General features: G+C 55.8%; 1 protein-coding gene across 2 annotated transcripts in view; it reads left to right on the top strand.

Annotated features, from left to right (window-relative positions):
- Positions 1–11509, top strand: part of Fgd5 (FYVE, RhoGEF and PH domain containing 5) — a 105579-nt gene extending 94070 nt beyond the window's left edge. For both annotated transcript variants that reach the window (XM_047534875.1, XM_047534876.1), the window contains exons 15-21: positions 557–656; positions 970–1107; positions 2565–2694; positions 3128–3249; positions 5294–5422; positions 9478–9632; positions 9893–11509. In XM_047534875.1, the coding sequence (XP_047390831.1) occupies positions 557–656; positions 970–1107; positions 2565–2694; positions 3128–3249; positions 5294–5422; positions 9478–9632; positions 9893–9929 (811 nt within the window). In that variant the 3' untranslated portion in view covers positions 9930–11509. The remainder of the gene's footprint in view (positions 1–556; positions 657–969; positions 1108–2564; positions 2695–3127; positions 3250–5293; positions 5423–9477; positions 9633–9892) is intronic.
- Positions 11510–18743: the final 7234 nt, after the last annotated feature.

The raw sequence follows: 18743 nt of genomic DNA on the forward strand, positions 1-18743 counted from the left end.
CCTGCTAACAAGCAGGGAGCTGGGCTTTATTTACTTATTCATTCGTTCATTCATTCATACATACCAGGGCTTGAACCCGGGGTGCTTAACCACTGAGCCGCATCCCCAGCCCTTTTTATTTTTTGAGACAGGATCTCGCTAGGTTGCTGAGGCTGGCCTGGAACTTGAGATTCTCTTGCCTCAGCCGCCCAAGCCGCTGAGATAACAGGCCCGGCAAGGAGCTGGGATTTAAACCTGGGGAGGCTGAGGCAGGAGGATCCCAAGTTAGAGGCCAGCCTCAGCAACTGAGCGAGACCCCGTCTCAAAGTAAAAGCATAAAAGGACGGAGTTTGTAGTTCGGTGGTAAAGAGCCCCTGGGTTCAGTCCCCTGTATCTAAAAAATAAATAAATAAACGAACATCGATTGGCAGGCGGCAGCTGCTTTGGCAGTGGAGAGAGAGGTTCGGGTTCGGGGGCAGCGGCAGGGGCGACCAAGCGTGGATGGGTCCCCAGGGAGCAGGGCCGGGAGGCGGAGTGGCTGCCGCGTGCCCCTGCTCACCCCCGCCGGTGCCCACAGCTCCTGCGCCGAGAGGGACGAGTGGTACAGCTGTCTGAGCAGAGCCCTCCCCGAGGACTACAAGGCGCAGGCGCTGGCCGCGTTCCACCACAGCGTGGAGGTGAGTGGGCGGCCAGCCTCCGAGCCTGGACTCCCCCGCAGGCCTCAGGGGGGCTGCTCACACCAGGGGGGCGCTCCCCGCGTCCTGGGGACCCTGGCTCTCCACGCACTCCGCCATGCTCTGAGCGCAGTCCCGCGCCTCCGTGCGCCCCGGAGCCCGGCACCCCGACTTGCGCCTCAGGGTCCAGCCTTTCCGGCCCAGGCTGAGCCAGTCAGGAGCGCGGATCCGAATCCCCCGCGCGCCCCGCACCCTGGGAGAGGAGGAAGGGGCCGGGCGCCTCCTGACCCCACTGCTGGCCCCTGTGTCGCTGCAGATTCGGGAGAGGCTGGGCGTCAGCCTGGGGGAGAGACCCCCCACCCTGGTGCCGGTCACACACGTCATGATGTGCATGAACTGCGGTTGCGACTTCTCCCTCACCCTGAGGCGCCACCACTGCCACGCGTGCGGCAAGGTGAGTCGCCTGTCCGGGTGCGCCTGGGACAGGGTGGAGCAGGGCGCGTCCCTGCGCAGCAGCTGCGCTTCAGGGACCCAGAGCAAGGCCCATACACCTGTCCCTGAGAGGGGGTAGTATTTTTTTTTAGTGTTATTTTTAGTTTTTGTTTTGTAAAGATGTACGTGACAGCAGTGTGTATTCTGACAGATTATGCTTAGGTGGAGTGTAACTTATTCTAATGAGGATCCCAGTCTTGTGTTTGTACATGATGTGGAGTTACACTGGTCGTGTGTTCATACATGAACAGAGGAGAGTGACGTCCCTTTCACTGACTTTCCTGTTTCTATCCCCCTCCCCCTTCATTCCCCTTTGTCTAATCCAGTGAATTTCTATTCCCCTCCCCCCACTATCAATCAGCATCCACATAGCAGAGAGAACATTCAGCCTTTGGCTTTTTGGAACTGGCTTATTTCACTTAGCATGATATTCTCCAGCTCCATCCATTTACCAGCAAATGCCATCATTCCACGCTTCTTTATGGCTGAGTAATATTCCATTGCATATGTATACCACATTTTCTTTACCCATTCATCTGTTGAAGGGCATCTAGGTTGGTTCCATAGTTTAGCTATTGTGATTTGAGCTGCTGTAAACATTGATGTGGCTGCGTCACTGCAGTATGCTGATTTTAAGTCCTTTGGGTATAAACCGAGGAGTGGGATAGCTGGGTCAAATGGTGGTTCCCTTCCAAGTTTTTTGAGGAATCTCTATCCTGCTCTCCAGAGTGGCTGCACCAACCTGCAGTCCCACCAGCAATGTATGAGTGTGCCTTTAAAAAAAAATTAGTACCTTTATTTCATTTACTTTTATTTTTATGTGGTGCCGAGGCTCAAACCCAGTGCCTCACGTGTGCAAGAGGCAGGTGCCCCACCGCCGAGCCCCAGCCCCAGTGTCCCTTCCTCCCCCACATCCTCGCCAGCACTGATTGGGACTTGCCAGGCATTCTTCATTCCCATTTTACTCATGTCCTCAAACTGTGGCTCCAGAGCCCAGGCTGGCTCCACTGCCCGGCCCGTTTTGATTTGGGGTGCCTTATAGTCATGCAGGGTGGTGGGCCCGGCTGTCACACGTGCGTGCGTGGAACAGGGTGGGTCGGCCACATCCTCAGCGCCCTGCCCTCCTGCCTCCCGGCCCTCCGCACCTCTGCCAGCCTCCCTTTTGTTTCCACGAGAGCCCACGCCACGTTCTTAAATGGAGACGGTGGCATGGTCCCCGGAGGAGGAAGGGTAGGTCATGGCTGGGGACACAGACTCCTCGGAAGCCCCGAGAGGCGCTTGCTCAGAAACAGCACAGCCCGGTCTGAGAGGCAGGGTCACCACACGGGGCACAGTCGGAATCCAGGGCCCCGAGGAGGCGGCGCGGGAGGGCTGCGCTGCGCGGTCCTCACCGCCCCCTGTTCCCCGCGTGGCCTGCAGATCGTGTGCCGCAACTGCTCGCGGAACAAGTACCCGCTGAAGTACCTCAAGGACCGCATGGCCAAGGTCTGCGACGGCTGCTTCGCGGAGCTGAAGAAGAGGGGCGGGGCCGTCCCGGGCCCCCTGAGAGGTGGGTGGCCTGGGGGCCTCCCGGCCGCAGCTCAGGCCAAGCCACTTTCCCGGGATGGGAATGACCGAGTCCCCGGAGCGGGAGGCCCCCTTGGGGTGTCCTCTAAGCCCGGGTTGTGGACTGGGGAAGGGCCAGGGCCCTGTGACTGGCCTCTGCAGAAGGCGAGCTGGCCCTGGGGAGGCTGGGGCGAAGGGAGGTCTGCCCCGCAGCCAGGCAGGAAGGGGAGCGGGGTCTCCCGGGCCACGCAGCTGGCCAGAGGGGACAGCGCAGCCCTGCCTGGTGGGGCCTGGAGGACTGTCCAGGGGCCCAGGCTGCTCCCCAGCCCCAGAGCTGTTGGGTGGGAGGGACGGCGGCAGCCTTCCTGGTCCCATAGGCCCCGTAGTGAAGCCGGCTCGACCCGCGGCCCCTCACCCTCCCGCCCTTCTCTCCCCAGAGCGGCCGGTGAGCATGAGCTTCCCCCTGTCCTCCGCCCGCTTCTCCTCCGGCAGCGCCTTCTCCTCCGTCTTCCCCGCCACCTTCAAGAGGCAGAGGAAAGTCCCCTCGGCCCTGACCGAGGTAAGGCAGGAGGGGCTGCCTGAGCAGCAGAGGGGACCCGAGTGCTCACCGTCCCCGCCGTGGTTGGGGCCAGGCCTCTCTTTGGTCTCCTGCCCCGTAGCTCGGACCCAGTACCCACGGGACTGCAGACAGATCACTGGGCCTCTTGGGTCTAAAGAAGCCACAGCCTCAGGACGGTCCTCCTGCATCGGGACCCCTGAGCCGTGCTGTCCTCTCACCCCGGGGGGGTCCATGGGGGCACAGGTGACCAGTCTCAGGGAAGCCACAGGACTCTTTGCAGGAAACCTCAGAATAGGTTAAATTCAAGACCTTCCTGCAAAGGGGACCAGATTCTCTGCGTATATTCTAATCACAGCCACAAGCCACACGTCCCCCAAAAGTGTCCTCAGTCAATTCCAAGTTTCTCCATGAATAGTCAGCGTCAAGTGGCAGGGGCCATGGGCTTAAAAAGTGTTCAGAGAAGGATGCGGGCAAGGTTCTGTCCCTTCACACAGACATTTTGCAAATTCAAAACGTTGGAAATGGGGCTGGGTGGGGGGCTCAGTGGTTAGAGCGTGTGCTCGCCCACCATGCCGGAGGCCCTGCCTTCCATCCCCAGCCTCCTAACTCTGGGAACTAGCATACCTGGTTCAAAAGAAAAAGGTGGAAAAGAGTCGATGACGAAAAGTGAGTTTCTCTCCCTCCCCAGCCTCCCTCAGTCCCCAGAGGTAACCACTAGCAAGTTTCTTAGGGATCCTTCCAGAACTATCCGCGCACTTACATAATGCAGAGGTGCATGCAGGAACCCTCTCCCCGCCCCAAAGATAAGGTGTTGTACTGAATTTTCGGTAGGTTTTTCCCCAACTTAATGTGTCTTAGTGCTTACCACGTGAAGCCCGTGCTCTCTGCCCCCGTGGTTGTCCTCTCTTCTGTTTAATTAGTTCCTTTCCATACTTCGAGAAAAGACCCCCCACTTTCCCTTTGGCAGCGATCCGCCGCAGTGTCGCTACCCGGCAAGTGCAGAGTTGAGAGGCAGCGCTAGAGAAGGGCTGCTCGCATCCCAAAGCCTTCTGGACCTGCCTCAGACAGCCCTGTCCATCACACTCAGTGGGGTCACCAAAGGCCCAGAGAAACGGGCCACCACATCTCCCTCCGCCTCTCCCCACTCCCCGAAGCTCCTCCTCTGGTGATGCGCTCCTAGAAATCGTGCGGTGGTAGCCCTGCGCGGTGGCGCACGCCTGAGATCCCAGCAGCTGCGGAGGCCGAGGCAGGAGGATCGCAGGTTCAAAGCCAGCCTCAGCAACTTAGCAAGGCCCTGTCTCAAAATAAAAAATAAAAAGCCTGGGGATGTGACTCAGTGGTTAAGTGCCCCGGGGTTCAATCCCAGTACCAAAAAAGCAATCCTGCGCCCATAGCATCCGCCAGGCAGGGGTGGCAGCAGGGGTCTCCCCCATGTGCCCAGCCCACTCCACCTTGCCCTCTCTGCAGGTGCTCTGGCGGGGCGGGTGGGGAGACAAAGTCCCCTCAGGTGTTAAGGGTGCAGACGACACTGCTGCAGGATTTGAAACCAGCGCCCCTTCTGGCATCGCTCAGGACAGCCCAAGCTGGGTGCAGGTTCCTGTCCCTAAACTGAAGTTCACTGAACCCCAGTTGAGTGTTTGCCAAGAGAGCTGAGGGGTTTTGTTTGTTTGGGGGGGTTGCCCGGAATTGAACTCAGGGTTACTCAACCACTGAGCCCCATCCCCAGCCCCACTTTGTATTTTATTTAGAGACAGGGTCCTGAGTTGCTTAGGGCTTTGCTTTGGCTGAGGCTGGCTTTGACCTTGAGGTCCTCCTGCCTCAGCCTCCCGAGCCAGGCGTGCGCCACCAGAGCCGGCCCAAAGGCAGGTTTTGCCTGGCGGGTCCCCAAATCCTGTCTCTCACACCCTGAAATACTGTTGTGCTAACTTCGATGCCAACTAGATCCCGAGACCGTCTAAGATTTCAGACAGCCAGCCAGGCCATTTGCTGTGTGCACTGTGTCCAGCCCACCTGGTGCCCTGACCGCTGCCTTCCCTTCTGCCAGGTGACGGCCTCTGGAGAGGGCTCTGCCATCAGCGGCTACCTGAGCCGGTGTAAGAGGGGCAAGCGGCACTGGAAGAAGCTCTGGTTCGTCATCAAAGGCAAGGTGCTCTACACCTACATGGCCAGCGAGGTAGTGGCATTTCTAGTTTCCTCTCTTCTCCCCGCACGGCCCTGGTGTAAGGGGGTGCCGCACACCTGATGTACCTGAGGGGCTGCGCGAGTCCTGGACGCCAGGGCCACGCCTCCTGGCCTCAGGGCCCCGCCTCCCGGCCGCAGGGCCCCGCCTCCCGGCCCCAGGGCCACGCCTCCCGGCCGCAGGGCCACGCCTCCCGGCCCCAGGGCCGTGCCCTGTGGGTGTCTGAGCAAGCCCATCACACCTGGGCTCTGAACCAGAGGACCCTGCCGCTTCTCTGCAGAGACAAGAAGGTCCTACAGGTGGAATGGCACAACGGTACTCAGGGGTCACAGCATCTAGGACGAGCCAGGCGTGCCCTAGAAGAAGACTCCTTTGTGCTCTCCGTTTGGGTTGCTTCGGACAAAATTCAACAGCTTAGAAGCATCGCCCCCCCCCAACACACACACCAGGGTCCATCCACTTCTTTTGCTGGGGTAGCTGATAACTGTGAGAACTCTCCGGACATGAAAGTGAGACATGCTGGTTGGTGGCGCACACCTGGAATTTCATCGACTGGGGAGGCTGAGGTCGGAGGATGGGGAGTTCCAAGCCAGCCTCAGCAACAGCGAAGGCACTAAGCAACTCAGTGAGACCCTGTCTCTAAATAAAATACAAAACAGGGCTGAGGGTGTGGCTCAGTGGTCTGAGGGCCCCTGAGTTCACAGTTCAATCCCTGGTACCCCCCCCCCAAAAAGTGAAACCTATTTTTAGACCTCATCTTACATCCTCTACAGTAGAGGCTAGAGAACCTTAGAACCCGGCAGCCTGCTCCCAGGAATGGACAGATGTGGGGTCGTGGGGGTGTAGCCGGGGACTGCCCCAGGAGCCCCAGGAGAAACCCGCTGGATAATGTGAAAAGGTTCCCTCTCCAGGGCCCACCCTCTGGTTGTCGGCTTCCACGGGGTAAATCCACTTTGAAACTGGGACCCCACACAGAGGGTGGGTGCTTGGCCCCATCCGGACCAAGAGCACAGGGCTGGCCATTCCCTGCTGACCACAGCGGTGCTCGGCTGATGTGCCCAGGTCACTTCCTTAGGGCGCAAAGCTTTCCTCTCAAAGCCCCCATGCTCTGGGGTCACGGGGGCCAGCAGAGAAGCAGGCGGGACTCGGTGAACCAGAGGGACCATGTAGCCCCGGCGACCCTTCCTCACGGATGCACAGGTGGGGCTTTCTGTGCTGGGGGGTAGTTTTGATCTTCCCAGGACAAACAGAGATGTGGCCCAACAGCCTTCCGCAGCCCAGAGAGGCCCCACCCTAGACACGCCAGGGGGCCCTCACCGGGTCTGTAGTGGCGGGCTGGACTTCCTCTCCACGGCCTCTAGGGGGCTCCATTCCTGTGAGTTGTGTCCTGCGCGGGGACTCCCCACGCTGCTCTGGGCCTCGCTGTGGCCTCACAGGACACACTCCCGGAACACAAGCAGGCTTAGATGCCTGAGGTGAGTGATGTGCCAATGGCCTCCCACAGGAGAGTCCTGAGAACTCGAGACCCAGCCTCTCTCCATGCTGCCTGTTCCTTTTCTTGATGAAGGAATGAGGCTTTTGGTGAACAGAAGTTCATAGCATTGCTGAAGTCTAGTTTATCAAGGTTTTCTTTTCTTTTGGTACCAGGAATTGAACCCAGGGTTGCTTAACCACTGAGCCACATCTCCAGCCCTTTTATGTTTATTTAGAGACATAAGTTGCTTAGTGCCTTGCTTTTGCTGAGGCTGGCCTCCAACTTGCAATCCTCCTGCCTCAGCCTCCTGAGCCACTGGGATTCCAGGCGTGTGCCCCTGCACCCAGCTCTCAACGTTTTCTTTTATGGCCGTTTCTTTCTGTGTCCTAAGAAACTTTAGTCTAAGTCTTTAGTCTAAGTTATTCTTTTCTATTTTCTTCTGAAAATTCTTGATACTTAAGTTTTTACATTTAGGTCTATCTCAAATTAATTTTTGTGTATGTTGTGAGATAGAGGAACAGATTCCCTTTTTTCCCCAGATTCATTCCCAGTTGTTGTTGGTTTTTTTTTTTTTCATTAGTTGTTGGTGAACCTTTATTAATTTATTTGTATGTGGTGCTGAGAATCAAACCCAGTGCCTCGCACATGGTAGGCAAGCGCTCTACCACTGAGCCACAACCCCAGCCCCATGGCTTTTGAAAAACCTCCCTGGCTTTTGAAAGGATTTTCTGTTTCCTGTTGGACAGTTCTGGTGTCTTTGTTAAATATCCAGCGATGGAGTGTGGGTCTATTTCTGGGCTCTCTATGCTTTTCCATTGATTATTTCCTCTCTTTATGCCAATGTCACATTGCCTCAGTCACCGTCACTTCATAATGTCTTAAGGGCAGGCTGTGTAAGTCCTCCAACTTTGCTCTCTTTAGAGATTTGTCTTGGGTATTGTTAGGATTTCTGTTTTCAGATAAACTTGTTAATTTCTAAAAACAAAGTCTTTTGCAATTATTGCAGGAATTGTAGACTCTACAGATCCATTTTGAGGTGGGGGAAGAATTGACATCTTAACGATATTGAATCTTTCAGTCATTGGTATAAATCTTCGCTTATTTAGTTCTTCAGTTTTTCTTCTAATTTTTTTTTAAAGTGGTGGTGTTGACTGTATTGTTCTTGTGCTTGTTGACTTTTTTTTTTTAATTTGTTCTTTTTAGGTGGACATGACGGTAGAGTGTGTTTTGACTTATTATATTTATTGTACATACACGGAGTACAATGGTGACTTTGTTTCTAAGTGTTTTATTTGGTGGATGCTGTTTGAATGGTGTTTATTTTCTAGTGGTTTGCTACTCATGTGTAGATATAAAAACTGATCGTCCTGGAACCTTTCTGAAATTCATTAGTTTTAATATTTGCTTTGTGATCAAACCTGTTCTGTGTGAGCACAGAGAGTTTTAATTCTTCTCTTTCGATCTCTTTCCGTTTCTTTTTCTTGCCCTGATGCAATGGCTAGCATCTCTAGTGCTATATGGTGTTCAACAGATGAGAGTGAGCACCCTCCTTCCCTCGTCCCAGTTTTGGGGGAAAAGCAATTCAGGATTTCACCCCTGAGTAGTGACATTGTCTGTGGATATTTTGTAGATGTCCTTGGTCAGATGAAGGGCGTTCCCTTGCACTCCGAGTTTGCCAAGACTTTTAAATCATGAGTGAATGTTGCATCTTGTCCACTGCTTTTTCCAATCTAGAAATTTTAAAGCATCGATTCCAAATCTTTATACACCAGTTCTTCTCCCCTTCCTTCTCATCCAGCTGACATCCCAGCGTGCCTGATCCTTCTTCTTTCTTTATGCACGTTTTTTTGTTTTTTTTTTTTTGTTTTGTTTTGTGGTGCTGGGGATTGAACCCAGGGCCTTGTGCATGCAAGGCAAGCACTCTACCAACTGAGCTACATCCCCAGCCCTTTATGCACGCTTGCCTAGCACGTGAGAAGCCCTGGATTCGGTCCCCAGTAGTGAAAAAGAAACAAAAAGAAGAAAGAAAAAAAGAATCTGTTACATAAATCACCTTTTCCCAGGGATGGATCACTGTGTTTTTAAGATCCAGCTGCGTTCTCTGGGCACATCTCACCCAATTGCTAGCAACTTCAGACACCCGGAGGGCCTCCCGGTGAGGTAGGGTGACGGAAGATTTGGAGGAAGGTGTACCTCCTAGGTCAGCAGAAGCAGTCTGGGAAACCCAGTCATCGGGTGATCGGGTGGGTGGAGGGAATGTTAGAAGGTGGTCTCGGGTCCAAATTCTGGCTCTTCCCCTTAGGAGCCGGGTGGCCTGGGGGCTTGGCCTTCTGTGAGCCCCAGTCTCTTCTTGGAATGGGGACAACGCCCTTTATGACTGTAGTGACGATTAAGCAGGATGACCCAGGGAAGAATGCCTGGTGTCTCCTCACGGGCGCTCCCAGAATGTCCCTTTCCCGCTGGGGCTGGCCCAGGCGCCGGCCGGGCGAGGGTGGGAGGTGCGCGTGGTTGGCGCACGGTGCGTGGGAGGTCGGGAGCGCCCGTCAGCCTCGGGTTGTCCTCTCGCCCTCTGCAGGACAAGGTGGCCACGGAGAGCATACCTCTGCTGGGCTTCACCATCGCCCCGGAGAAGGAGGAGGGCAGCAGCGAGGCCGGGCCCGTGTTTCACCTTTACCACAAGAAGACCCTGTTTTATAGCTTCAAAGCAGAGACTTCCAGTTCCGCTCAGAGGTACAACCCGTCCCCGGGGGGACCCAGGGCTGCCCCGAGCTCTGGCTTCGGTTCCATCCCGTCCCCGGGGCCTCAGGAGAGCCACAGAGCTACCCGTTCCTGGTCCTGAGGATTTTTTTCGCTCGGGCACCTGCTAGACGTTTGCGCTTTCCCCAGGCCCTTTGCTAAGCGTGGAGAGCAGGCTCGGGCGGGGGACAGGCCGGAGGTGACGGGGCCCCTGGCCTCGGGGGCCCTGCCGACCATGGCTGTCCTGTCCGCAGGTGGATGGAGGCCATGGAGGATGCGAGCGTGCTATAGCAGCCGCCCTGGCCCCTGACTCGGAGCCGGCGCTCGGGTGGACACTGAGCCCTTGCCGAAGCCCACCCGGGTCTCAGCCCATCCGGACGCGCGTCTGGCTTCAGCTCGGGGCTCGACCTCCCTGCTGGGACCCCACCCGGCACCTCCGCAGGTGGAATATTTATGGACCGCTCTCCTCTGTCTTGGTGTCGCCCAGCCCCCGCCCTGAACCACTTCCTCCTCCGCCAGCGAGTGGAACGAAACACTTAGGTCACTTGAAGATGGAAGCCGGGAGAACAGGGCACGTTGAGAAGGGCCGGCCGGGGCAGCCGGGGGCTCTCGCAGCGCTGACTCCTGGGAAACGTCACCCCTGCCCTCAGGTGGCTCTGGGGGCCTCCGGTGGAGTGAGACATGACCCGGAAGAGCCAGTCTCGTTGGAAGCACTTTATTTGGCCGAGTGGCCGCCTCCGGCACCCGGTTTTCCAAACGACCTGTGGACGGTCGGAGTCCTGGGGACGGGTTTGCCACCAGCCAGGCGTCCGATGAGGACGCACGTGGAGTTGGCCTGGGCAGACCTGGCGGTGGCCGCAGAGGGACCGAGCCCCGCTGGATGCTGAGGGGAGGATCTGCCCCGCGGCTGCGGCGGCTGCGGCTGGGACCCGTCACCTGCCGTCGCTTCCTAATGGAGGGCTCCCCCTTGTCCTCGGGAGTCTGGAAACAGCGGTTGACAGACGCCCACCCTCCGGAGACTCGGCATTGGCGCTCACCTACCGCGTGTCTCCCCGCGTCCACGTGCTTACGGGAACCTTACCGTGGCCGCTCGGTGGCCCTCGGGCCCTGCCGGGGCGATCTGAGGGTCCTGCTCCCAGACCCTTTTTATTTTTCAAAAGAAGCTAAAAGGAAGGAAAGATGAGACGCATCCGAAGGTAGGTTCCCCGTCTGGGCAGATGGCTCTGCTCCCGCCGAGGACGCACAGGGTCGAGGCTTGAGGACACTGCACGCCGGGCCTGGCCGCCCACCTCCTGCGGGGACGATGTGGCTCCTGACGCTGGATTTTTTTTTTTTTTTTTTTTTTTTTTTAATGGAAAGTGGAGAGGGGACGAGGGCAGGGTGTCACGTCTCTCCGTTCACGTTGGAAACATCCTGATCGTTTCCTGACATCCTGCCTCCCTTCTGCTGCTGCCCCGCCCGCTGCGACAGGCCTTCCTGACAGACCTTGTGTAAAATGCACCATCTCAAGGACTTTATTTACATTAAATATTTTCAGGGAATTTTTTTTGTTTTCCTAGTTGGCAGTTTTTCTTTAAAAAAAAAAAAAAAAATGTTTGCATTAAACGTCTGATGGGTGATTGGAACCGGGTCCCTGGACGGCTCCTTTCGTCCCTGTCCGAGGGCTTCATTCCAGCCGGATCATTTTAACCGTGACACACACTTAAGTGGGCTTCCTACAGACCCGCCGGGGCCTTTAGAAAAAGCACACGGGACTTGGGTGCAGCCGGCTCTTAACCGTGGTCTCGTGTTCTCTGTGATTCTTGATTACCTGAGGTCAGCAGTGGTCTGAAAAGCATGAGACGGAAGATTCCAGAAATAAAGCATTCGTAAGTTGCAAAAGATGTTGCCGTAGTATATCCTGACAGTTGTTTCCATTCGGCTTTAGTTATTGTGAGTGATCTCTCGCGGAGCCTAATTTGTCATGTTCAGCTTCACCGCCGGTCTCTGTGGGGAGGGTTTGGTACTATCCATAGTTCCGAGCATCCACTGGGGTTCAGTTCAGTTTCTAGCTCCAGATACGATTATGTCTAAAAGTCATCTGAAGAGAGGGCACTGGGATTGAGCCCAGAGGCGCTTTACCACTGAGCCACATCCCCAGCCCCCCTTTTTTTTTTTTAATTAGAGACAGGATCTCCTAAAGGTGCTTAGGGCCTCACTAAGTAGCTGAGGCTGGCCTCCAACTTGCGATCCTCCTGCCTCAGCCTCCCCGGTCGCTAGGATTACACCGTGCGCCACTCTACCGAGCTGAAGACCACTTTTACTTGTGTTTTTAAATATTATTTTATCTTTTGTTTTTGCTGTGCTGAGAATTGAACCCAGGGCCTCATGAGTGCTAGGGAAGCACTTTACCACTGAGCCACACCCCAGCCCTCTTTTACCTTAGCACATCCTATTTCTCTCTTTTCTTTTTGCTTTTGTGTACCAGGGATTGAACTCAGGGTGCTCCACCACTGGGCCACACCCCAGCCCTCTTTTGCATTTTATTTAGAGACAGGGTCTCACTGAGTTGCTTAGGGCCTCACTAAGTTGCTGAGGCTGGCCTCCAGCTCCCGATTGGGATGCCACTGGAATGACAGGTATGTGCCTTGCGCCCGGCATGACGTCCTATTTCTGATGCTCTGCAAAGAGTTAATAGGGTTTTTGCTTCTCTGGGAATATTTACCCCGATTTAAAAAAAAGAAAAAAAAACAACTCCTAGGTTACCAAGGAAACATACTGGATGGATTTTGTAACAGGAACTCAGCAGGGGCCACCAGCGTCCTCCATGGGTCCTGAGTGACCAGGCAAGGACCCACCTGTTCCATCAGGACCTTGTGTGACCTGTCCTTCGGTGGCTCTCTCACACTCATTTCAGGCTAACTTCTACTGCTCATTGAGCTGTTCCTGCCTGTCTTATGTCACCTGCCTCTTCATGGAGCCCGCCCAGAGCAAGAGATGACGCTGCCTTCCGGTCTGAGGACGTGCCGCCCCGGCGGGCCCAGGGGTTGGAGAAGGAGTGGCTGTCCCGCCACAGAGATGGCGCCTGAGCACCTGCTCCCAGCCCAGCGCAGCCCCTCCACGCGCACCCCCAGCAAAGGCTGCGTTTACTGGGAGGAAGCAGCCGGCGGTGGCCCGGGGCCGAGTAGCTAGGAGCTCTGCCGTCTTCTAAGCACAGAGATCATTCCTGGTCCGGGGAGAAAGGCGCACATGGAACGTTGGTGTCAGCGGTGGGAGATCCATGATCCCACAGGGACGGGCCTGACGTCACCCTGCAAGGCAAAAGCAAAGCCCTGGGGCCTGCTGTCTAACCAGGCCCGAGGGAGGCGCCACCTCCGGGACTTCCCTTCTTCTCCAGGAAAACGACAAGACGGAGAAAGCCTGGCGCGGGCAGCCCGGGGTCCTCCCTTCCTGATGAGAAGCCCCCGCCTGCTTCTCAGAATCAGCGACAACTGGAGCTTTGCTGAGGGCAGCCAGCGCTGCTTGTCCGTGATGGTGGCGCCACGACTTCCCTGCAGGCTGGATTTGTGTCTCCCGGCGGCACTGGGCGGAGCGAGTGGGGAGGACGCTGCTCCTCATTAGGGAGCACAGCAGGAACGGGCTTGCTGGCGGAAGGCGAGTTCCTGGGATCCTAACGGGAGTCCTCTTGCACGTCGGAAACCCGCTGAGCACAAGAGGACCCGGTGCGACACCGACTTCACGGATCCTCTCGGCTGTTTGTTCAGGAATGGAGTTCCGTGCCTCTGACGGACCCACTTTCCTGGTCAGGGGAACTGAACCCCTGAACACGGGAGGGGACCGGGCTTATACTGGTTTCGCTGAGAAGTGACTTAATGAATGAGCGCGTCAGTTTGGGCACTCAGGAATTTGGGGTCTGTTTTACTGGGCAAGATGGGGTCTGGGGTCAGCGGTCAGTCTCTGGGATTTATCCCACTCCATTAGGCCCTGGGGTCAGTGGTTGGTATCTGGAAAAGGGTTTGTTTGGGAAGGGATCCATGCTTTGGCCTCTTCCCAGAGACTGTCATTTCAGACTTGATGGCTATCTCCTCCCCCCTGGGGACTGTCTTGTCACTGGGAAAGGATCCATATGTTGCCTTCTCCTTCATTCCCTTTCCCTGGGCCACAGTATTTCGGGGTTTGTCATTTTCCATATCCAACAGTGCACACCTGTCATCCCAGAGGCTGAGGCAGGAGGATCCCAAGTTGGAGGCCAGCCTCAGCAACTTAGCAAGGCCCTAAGCAACTCAGGGAGGCTCTGTCTCTAAATAAAATACAAAAAAAAAAAATGGGCTGGGGATGTGGCTCAGGGGTTAAGCACCCCTGGGTTCAATCCCTGATACCAGAAAGAAAGAAAGAAAGAAAGAAAGAAAGAAAGAAAAAGGCTCAGAGTTTTTCTGGTCATGCTGACAAAGCAAGTGACGGATACGTTCTCCCTGCGACACAGCCTTGTCCTGGTGGGGGTGTAGTGGACAGGGATGATGCTCTGTCTGGTTTTGGAGAATGTGCCCTACAGGCCTTGCTGAGGGTCCCGGCTCCCACCGCGGCCGCCAAGGTGGTTGCTTTGTCTTCTCTTGGTCCAACCTTCTCCTCCATTCCCAGTACAAAAGTCACTCAGCAGAAGCCCTTCATGGGGACCGAGGCCACCGTGGCCAAGGGGTCCGGAACAGGCCTAGAACCAGAGATGCTTTCTGCTACTGAGCAGTCAGAACCCGTGGTGGAATATTCTGCTAATGGATGCAGCCTGCGTTGGGTGGCTTCTGCGATCACGGAAGATTCTGTGCTTCCGTGCGTTTGTCATTGGTCGACCGGACGGATGTGTCCACACTAATGTGTCTGTTTTTAGCAGCAAGTAAAAGGAAACCGGCCTCGATTTGGCTGCACAATGAGGAGATCCGCTCAGCAGGAGGAAGTCCAAAAGCAGGGCGGGGATCAGGGTTAGAACCAAAATCTTTGGGCTTTTCTCACCTGCTGTCCACGGATCAGCTGCATTCCGGGGTGGTTCCCAAGAGGTGGACTGCTGGCTGTCACCGATAGTTGGGGCTACTGTCCCTGTCCACAGCCACCAGGGAAGGATGGCTTGCCCCCTGGGACTTGTTCTTTTCTTAGAAGCTTCCAGCCGGCCCTCTGCCCCCTGTCCACGCTAACTGAGGCCTGCCTACTCCCAAGCTCGTCACTGCAAGGGCGGCCACCAAGACTGGGACAGACGGTGCCAGGATTTGTAAGTCTCCTCCGAGGCCCACGTATTAATGGCTTGGTCGCCAGGGTGGTGCCGTTGTGGCATGGGGAAACCATTAAGGGACTGGGCTTAGTGGGAGGGCTTTAGGTCCCTCCAAGGGACCTTGGTCTCTCTTGCCTCCTGCCTTATGAGGAAAACAGTTGACTCCCCACCATTGTCCTCTGGCACCCCCAGCAGAGGACCAAAGTAACAGGTCCCCACAGCCTTGGAACGGAACCTCCAGAACTGAGTTCAATAAACCTTTTCTCTTTTTAGGTTAATTCTCTCAGGTGCTTTGTTGTAGTCACAGAAAGCTGACTAATACGTCAGCAGCAGGTAAGGAGGCACGGCTGCTGTGGATTCACTCAGTGTCCACTCTCTGGACCAGATCTCCTGGAAGAAAACTATGGTTCGGATCAGCGAAATGCTAGGGCTTCACCCTGCCATGGATTTGGGGGATGATCTGTGATAGAATACAGAGAGGGTCATATATTACAAATGTTTTGCTAAATATTATAGTAAGTGGTTTGGGTGAAGGTGATTTGATATTATTGATCTTGTAAGTTCCTAATCAAACACAATTGTTAAATCAGTAGCCAAAGAGTACTGACCTCTCATGAGCTCCTGGGAGACTCTGCATTGATTATTAGCAACAACTAAGCGCTAAGCACCTTAACCTTGCTATTTCATTGAATTCTCCCCCAGAGACCTGCTGAGATGAGTTCTGTTATTATGCCTATTTTGCAGATGAGGAAACCAGAGATGAGAGGCATTGGCCATTTTTCCGGGGTCACACACCCACAATTGGCAAGGCCAGACCTAGCTAGATCAATGCCCACGTCGTGACCACTCCTGTGTTTCTCTTGAGCTGCACACTGAACAGTATTAGTATCATAAACAATTTTCTGACACCTACCATGTGAATTCCCTCCTCAAACAGAGATCTGTGGCTGTGGAGGATCCATCATTAGGTCCTTTTCCTCCAGTGTCATGATAAACATGGCACTAACCCTAAATTGTGCATTTCATTCTCAACCAAAAATCCTTAGACTTTATTAATATATAATCAATTCATACTATTTCAGTGCATTATAAAAATAAAAGTTCTATTTTTGTATATTCATATATGTAAGATTGACCTCCATTGCTCCTGGGAAGCTGGAAATTGAAAACCCAAAGCAAATGTAGTTTAATTTTTTTAAGAGATGGGGACTTGCTGGGTATGGTGGTGCTCAGTTGTGTCATCCCAGCAACTCGGGAGGCTGAGGCAGAAGGATTGCAAGTTGGAGGCCAGCCTCAGCAACTTAGCGAAGCCCTAAGCAACATAGTGAGACCGTCTCAGAATATAAAAAGGGCTGGGGACGTAGCTCTGTGGTTAAGCACCCCTGGGTTCAATCCCTGGTACTAAAAAAAAAAGGGGGGAAGTGATGGGGGGTCTTAATAGTTTGCCCAGGTTGGTCCCAAACTCCTTGGGTCAACAATCCTGCCGCCTCTGCCTCCTGAATTTTGGGGTAATAACGTGTGCCACCCACCAGGCCTGGCTCAGGAAGCGTTTTTAGACACCTTCCTGGTGCTGTTCCACATGTGAGATGTTAGGGTGACTATTCAAATGAGGGGGTTTCAACGCAGGGACCAGGGGTTCAGCACGTCCTTCTCACTGACGCAGGGAAGCGGTAGGATTTCTAAGGTGAACTTTTGAACAATCACAACTTGACAAACCTGTCAGTTACTGGGTTTCCGCCAATCCTCGGGAGGAAGGGTGACTGTGAAGGTCACGGTTAACAGGTGTTCCCGGAGTTGGCGAGAAGTCCTATTTTGGGAAGGACGTCATCACATCACACCCGCCAGGAAGAGAGCGTCGAGTTCACAGATCACCTGTGTCCCGGAGGACACACCCAGGGAGGGGGACGGTCTTCAGACAGAAATGAGGCCAACGCCAGCCACGCGCAGTCGGGAGCCCCGCCCGCCCCGAAGTCTCGGCGGCCTCTGGGAGGAGACCCCGAATCTGCTCGGTCAGGGCCGCCCAGGGAGGGACAGCCAGAGGGACGGCCGGCCTCCCCGAGGGTCAGACCCCACTCCATGGCCATAGGGGCCGTCCCCAGGCGCGTCCCGTCCCTGACGCCTGCCTGGCTCCCGGGTGACTGGACTCCTGGGATCCCCCTCGGCTGGCGGGCTCTGGGCTGGGGCCTGGGAACCCGGTTTCTCCGGCGGCTCAGGAGGGTCTGCAGCGCAGGCAAGGGGCTGGGGGTTGCTCCTCACCAAGATGGACCCAGGAGTCGCACTGCCCGTCATGGGCACTACCATGGGGACCTGGGGACTGTGGGACGTGGCGGGACCGGCCTCCTGGGCTGCAGGGTTCTTCGGTTACCCTGGAAGCCGAGGCCACCAGCTGGGACGGATGCCTTCCCAACGCTGGGCCACACTGACGACCCAAGTCCCCTCGGGAACATCGTGCAGAAGTCGCGGTGGACGAGGAACCGGGGCCTTGGGAAACGCCAGGCTGCTCCAGGAGAGCGGTGGGCCCTGGGCTGGAAATGCCGGGCGCGTGGGCACCGTCGCAGAGTTCCCGGGAGCCCTGGGACGCAGGGACAACCAGGCTCGGCGGCTTCCAGGGGCTCACGGTCTGAGGGGTCTGAGGGGTCGGGTCCGAGCGCTGTCACGGCTGGAAGCGCAGGAAAGAGCACAGGGGAACGGGGACAGCTACCAGCCCGTGCCGGAGGCAGGTCAGCAGTCCTCAGGGTGACTTCTGAGCTGGGAGAGGGGACCCCCGAGGTGCGTGAGGGTGGACAGCAGGAAGGACGGGAGGTGCAGTGACCAGGGCAGCACCCGCTCCTTCGGGGAGTGCAGAGGTCACGACGGTGGGCGAGGAGGCCGTCGGGTGCTGGTCACTCAGGGCCTCTGAACTTACCCTCGTCACCAGCGGACTCCGGGAGCCTTCCAGCACTTTCCAATCGGGGGTGACAGGATCAGAGACTCTGCTCTTTCCCGTCAAGATAAACCGACCACGCAGGGCACAATCTGTCACAGCCGCCAGGACGGACGCACTTCTTACGTGGCTCTGTCCCCTCCCCTCACGCGGTGTGCACGTTCCCCTCCCCCGAGCCTGTCCAGACCTTGGCCATGGCCTCAACAGGTAACAGAGGAAGTGACTATGTAACTTCTGGGGCCAAATCTTAACAATGCCACTTTGTTTTCTTGTGACACTTTTTTTTGGTGGTTCTGGGGATTAAACCTGGGGCACTTCACCGCTGAGCTAAATCCCGTCCTTTTTTGAATTTTGTGGTACTGGGACTGAACTCAGGGCCTTGCACAGGGGAGGCAAGTCTCCTACCACCAAGCTCCGTCCCCGTCCTTTTTCTCTCTGGAGACAAAGACGGCCTCACTAAGATGCCCAGACTGGTCTCAAACTTGTGATCCTCCTGCCTGGGCCTCCTGAGTAGTGACACTTACTCTGGCTCCTGTCTGCCGTGCTGCCAAGCCCAGGTCACACGGAGGCCGTGTGTAAGCAGGTAGATGTTCCCCTGAGGGCAACCCAACTTTGGGGGGCCTTTCCTTCCATTCCAGTTCCAGCCACTGAGCTCGGGCGTGGTGAGTTACACAGCAGTAATCAGGGAGCCCCCATGTCTCAGGGCCTCCCCAGACTCCCTGAAAACAGTGAGTGCGTGAAAAGATGATTCCAAAGAATAAAGGAAGCGCCAGAGGCACGGGGCACAGAAACATCAACCCATTTTTGGAAGACAGAACTGCACAGAGAGCAACAGCTGACTGGCAGGGGGGACACCAGTGGGGCACACCAGGGGCCCTGCTTCTGAAGAGGCTGGAAGTGAGGCCATCTTGGAAAACTAGGATGGGACCAAAGACAGCAGGATCGG

This window comes from Sciurus carolinensis, chromosome 19, assembly GCF_902686445.1.
Source record: "Sciurus carolinensis chromosome 19, mSciCar1.2, whole genome shotgun sequence".
Classification (NCBI taxonomy): domain Eukaryota; kingdom Metazoa; phylum Chordata; class Mammalia; order Rodentia; family Sciuridae; genus Sciurus; species Sciurus carolinensis.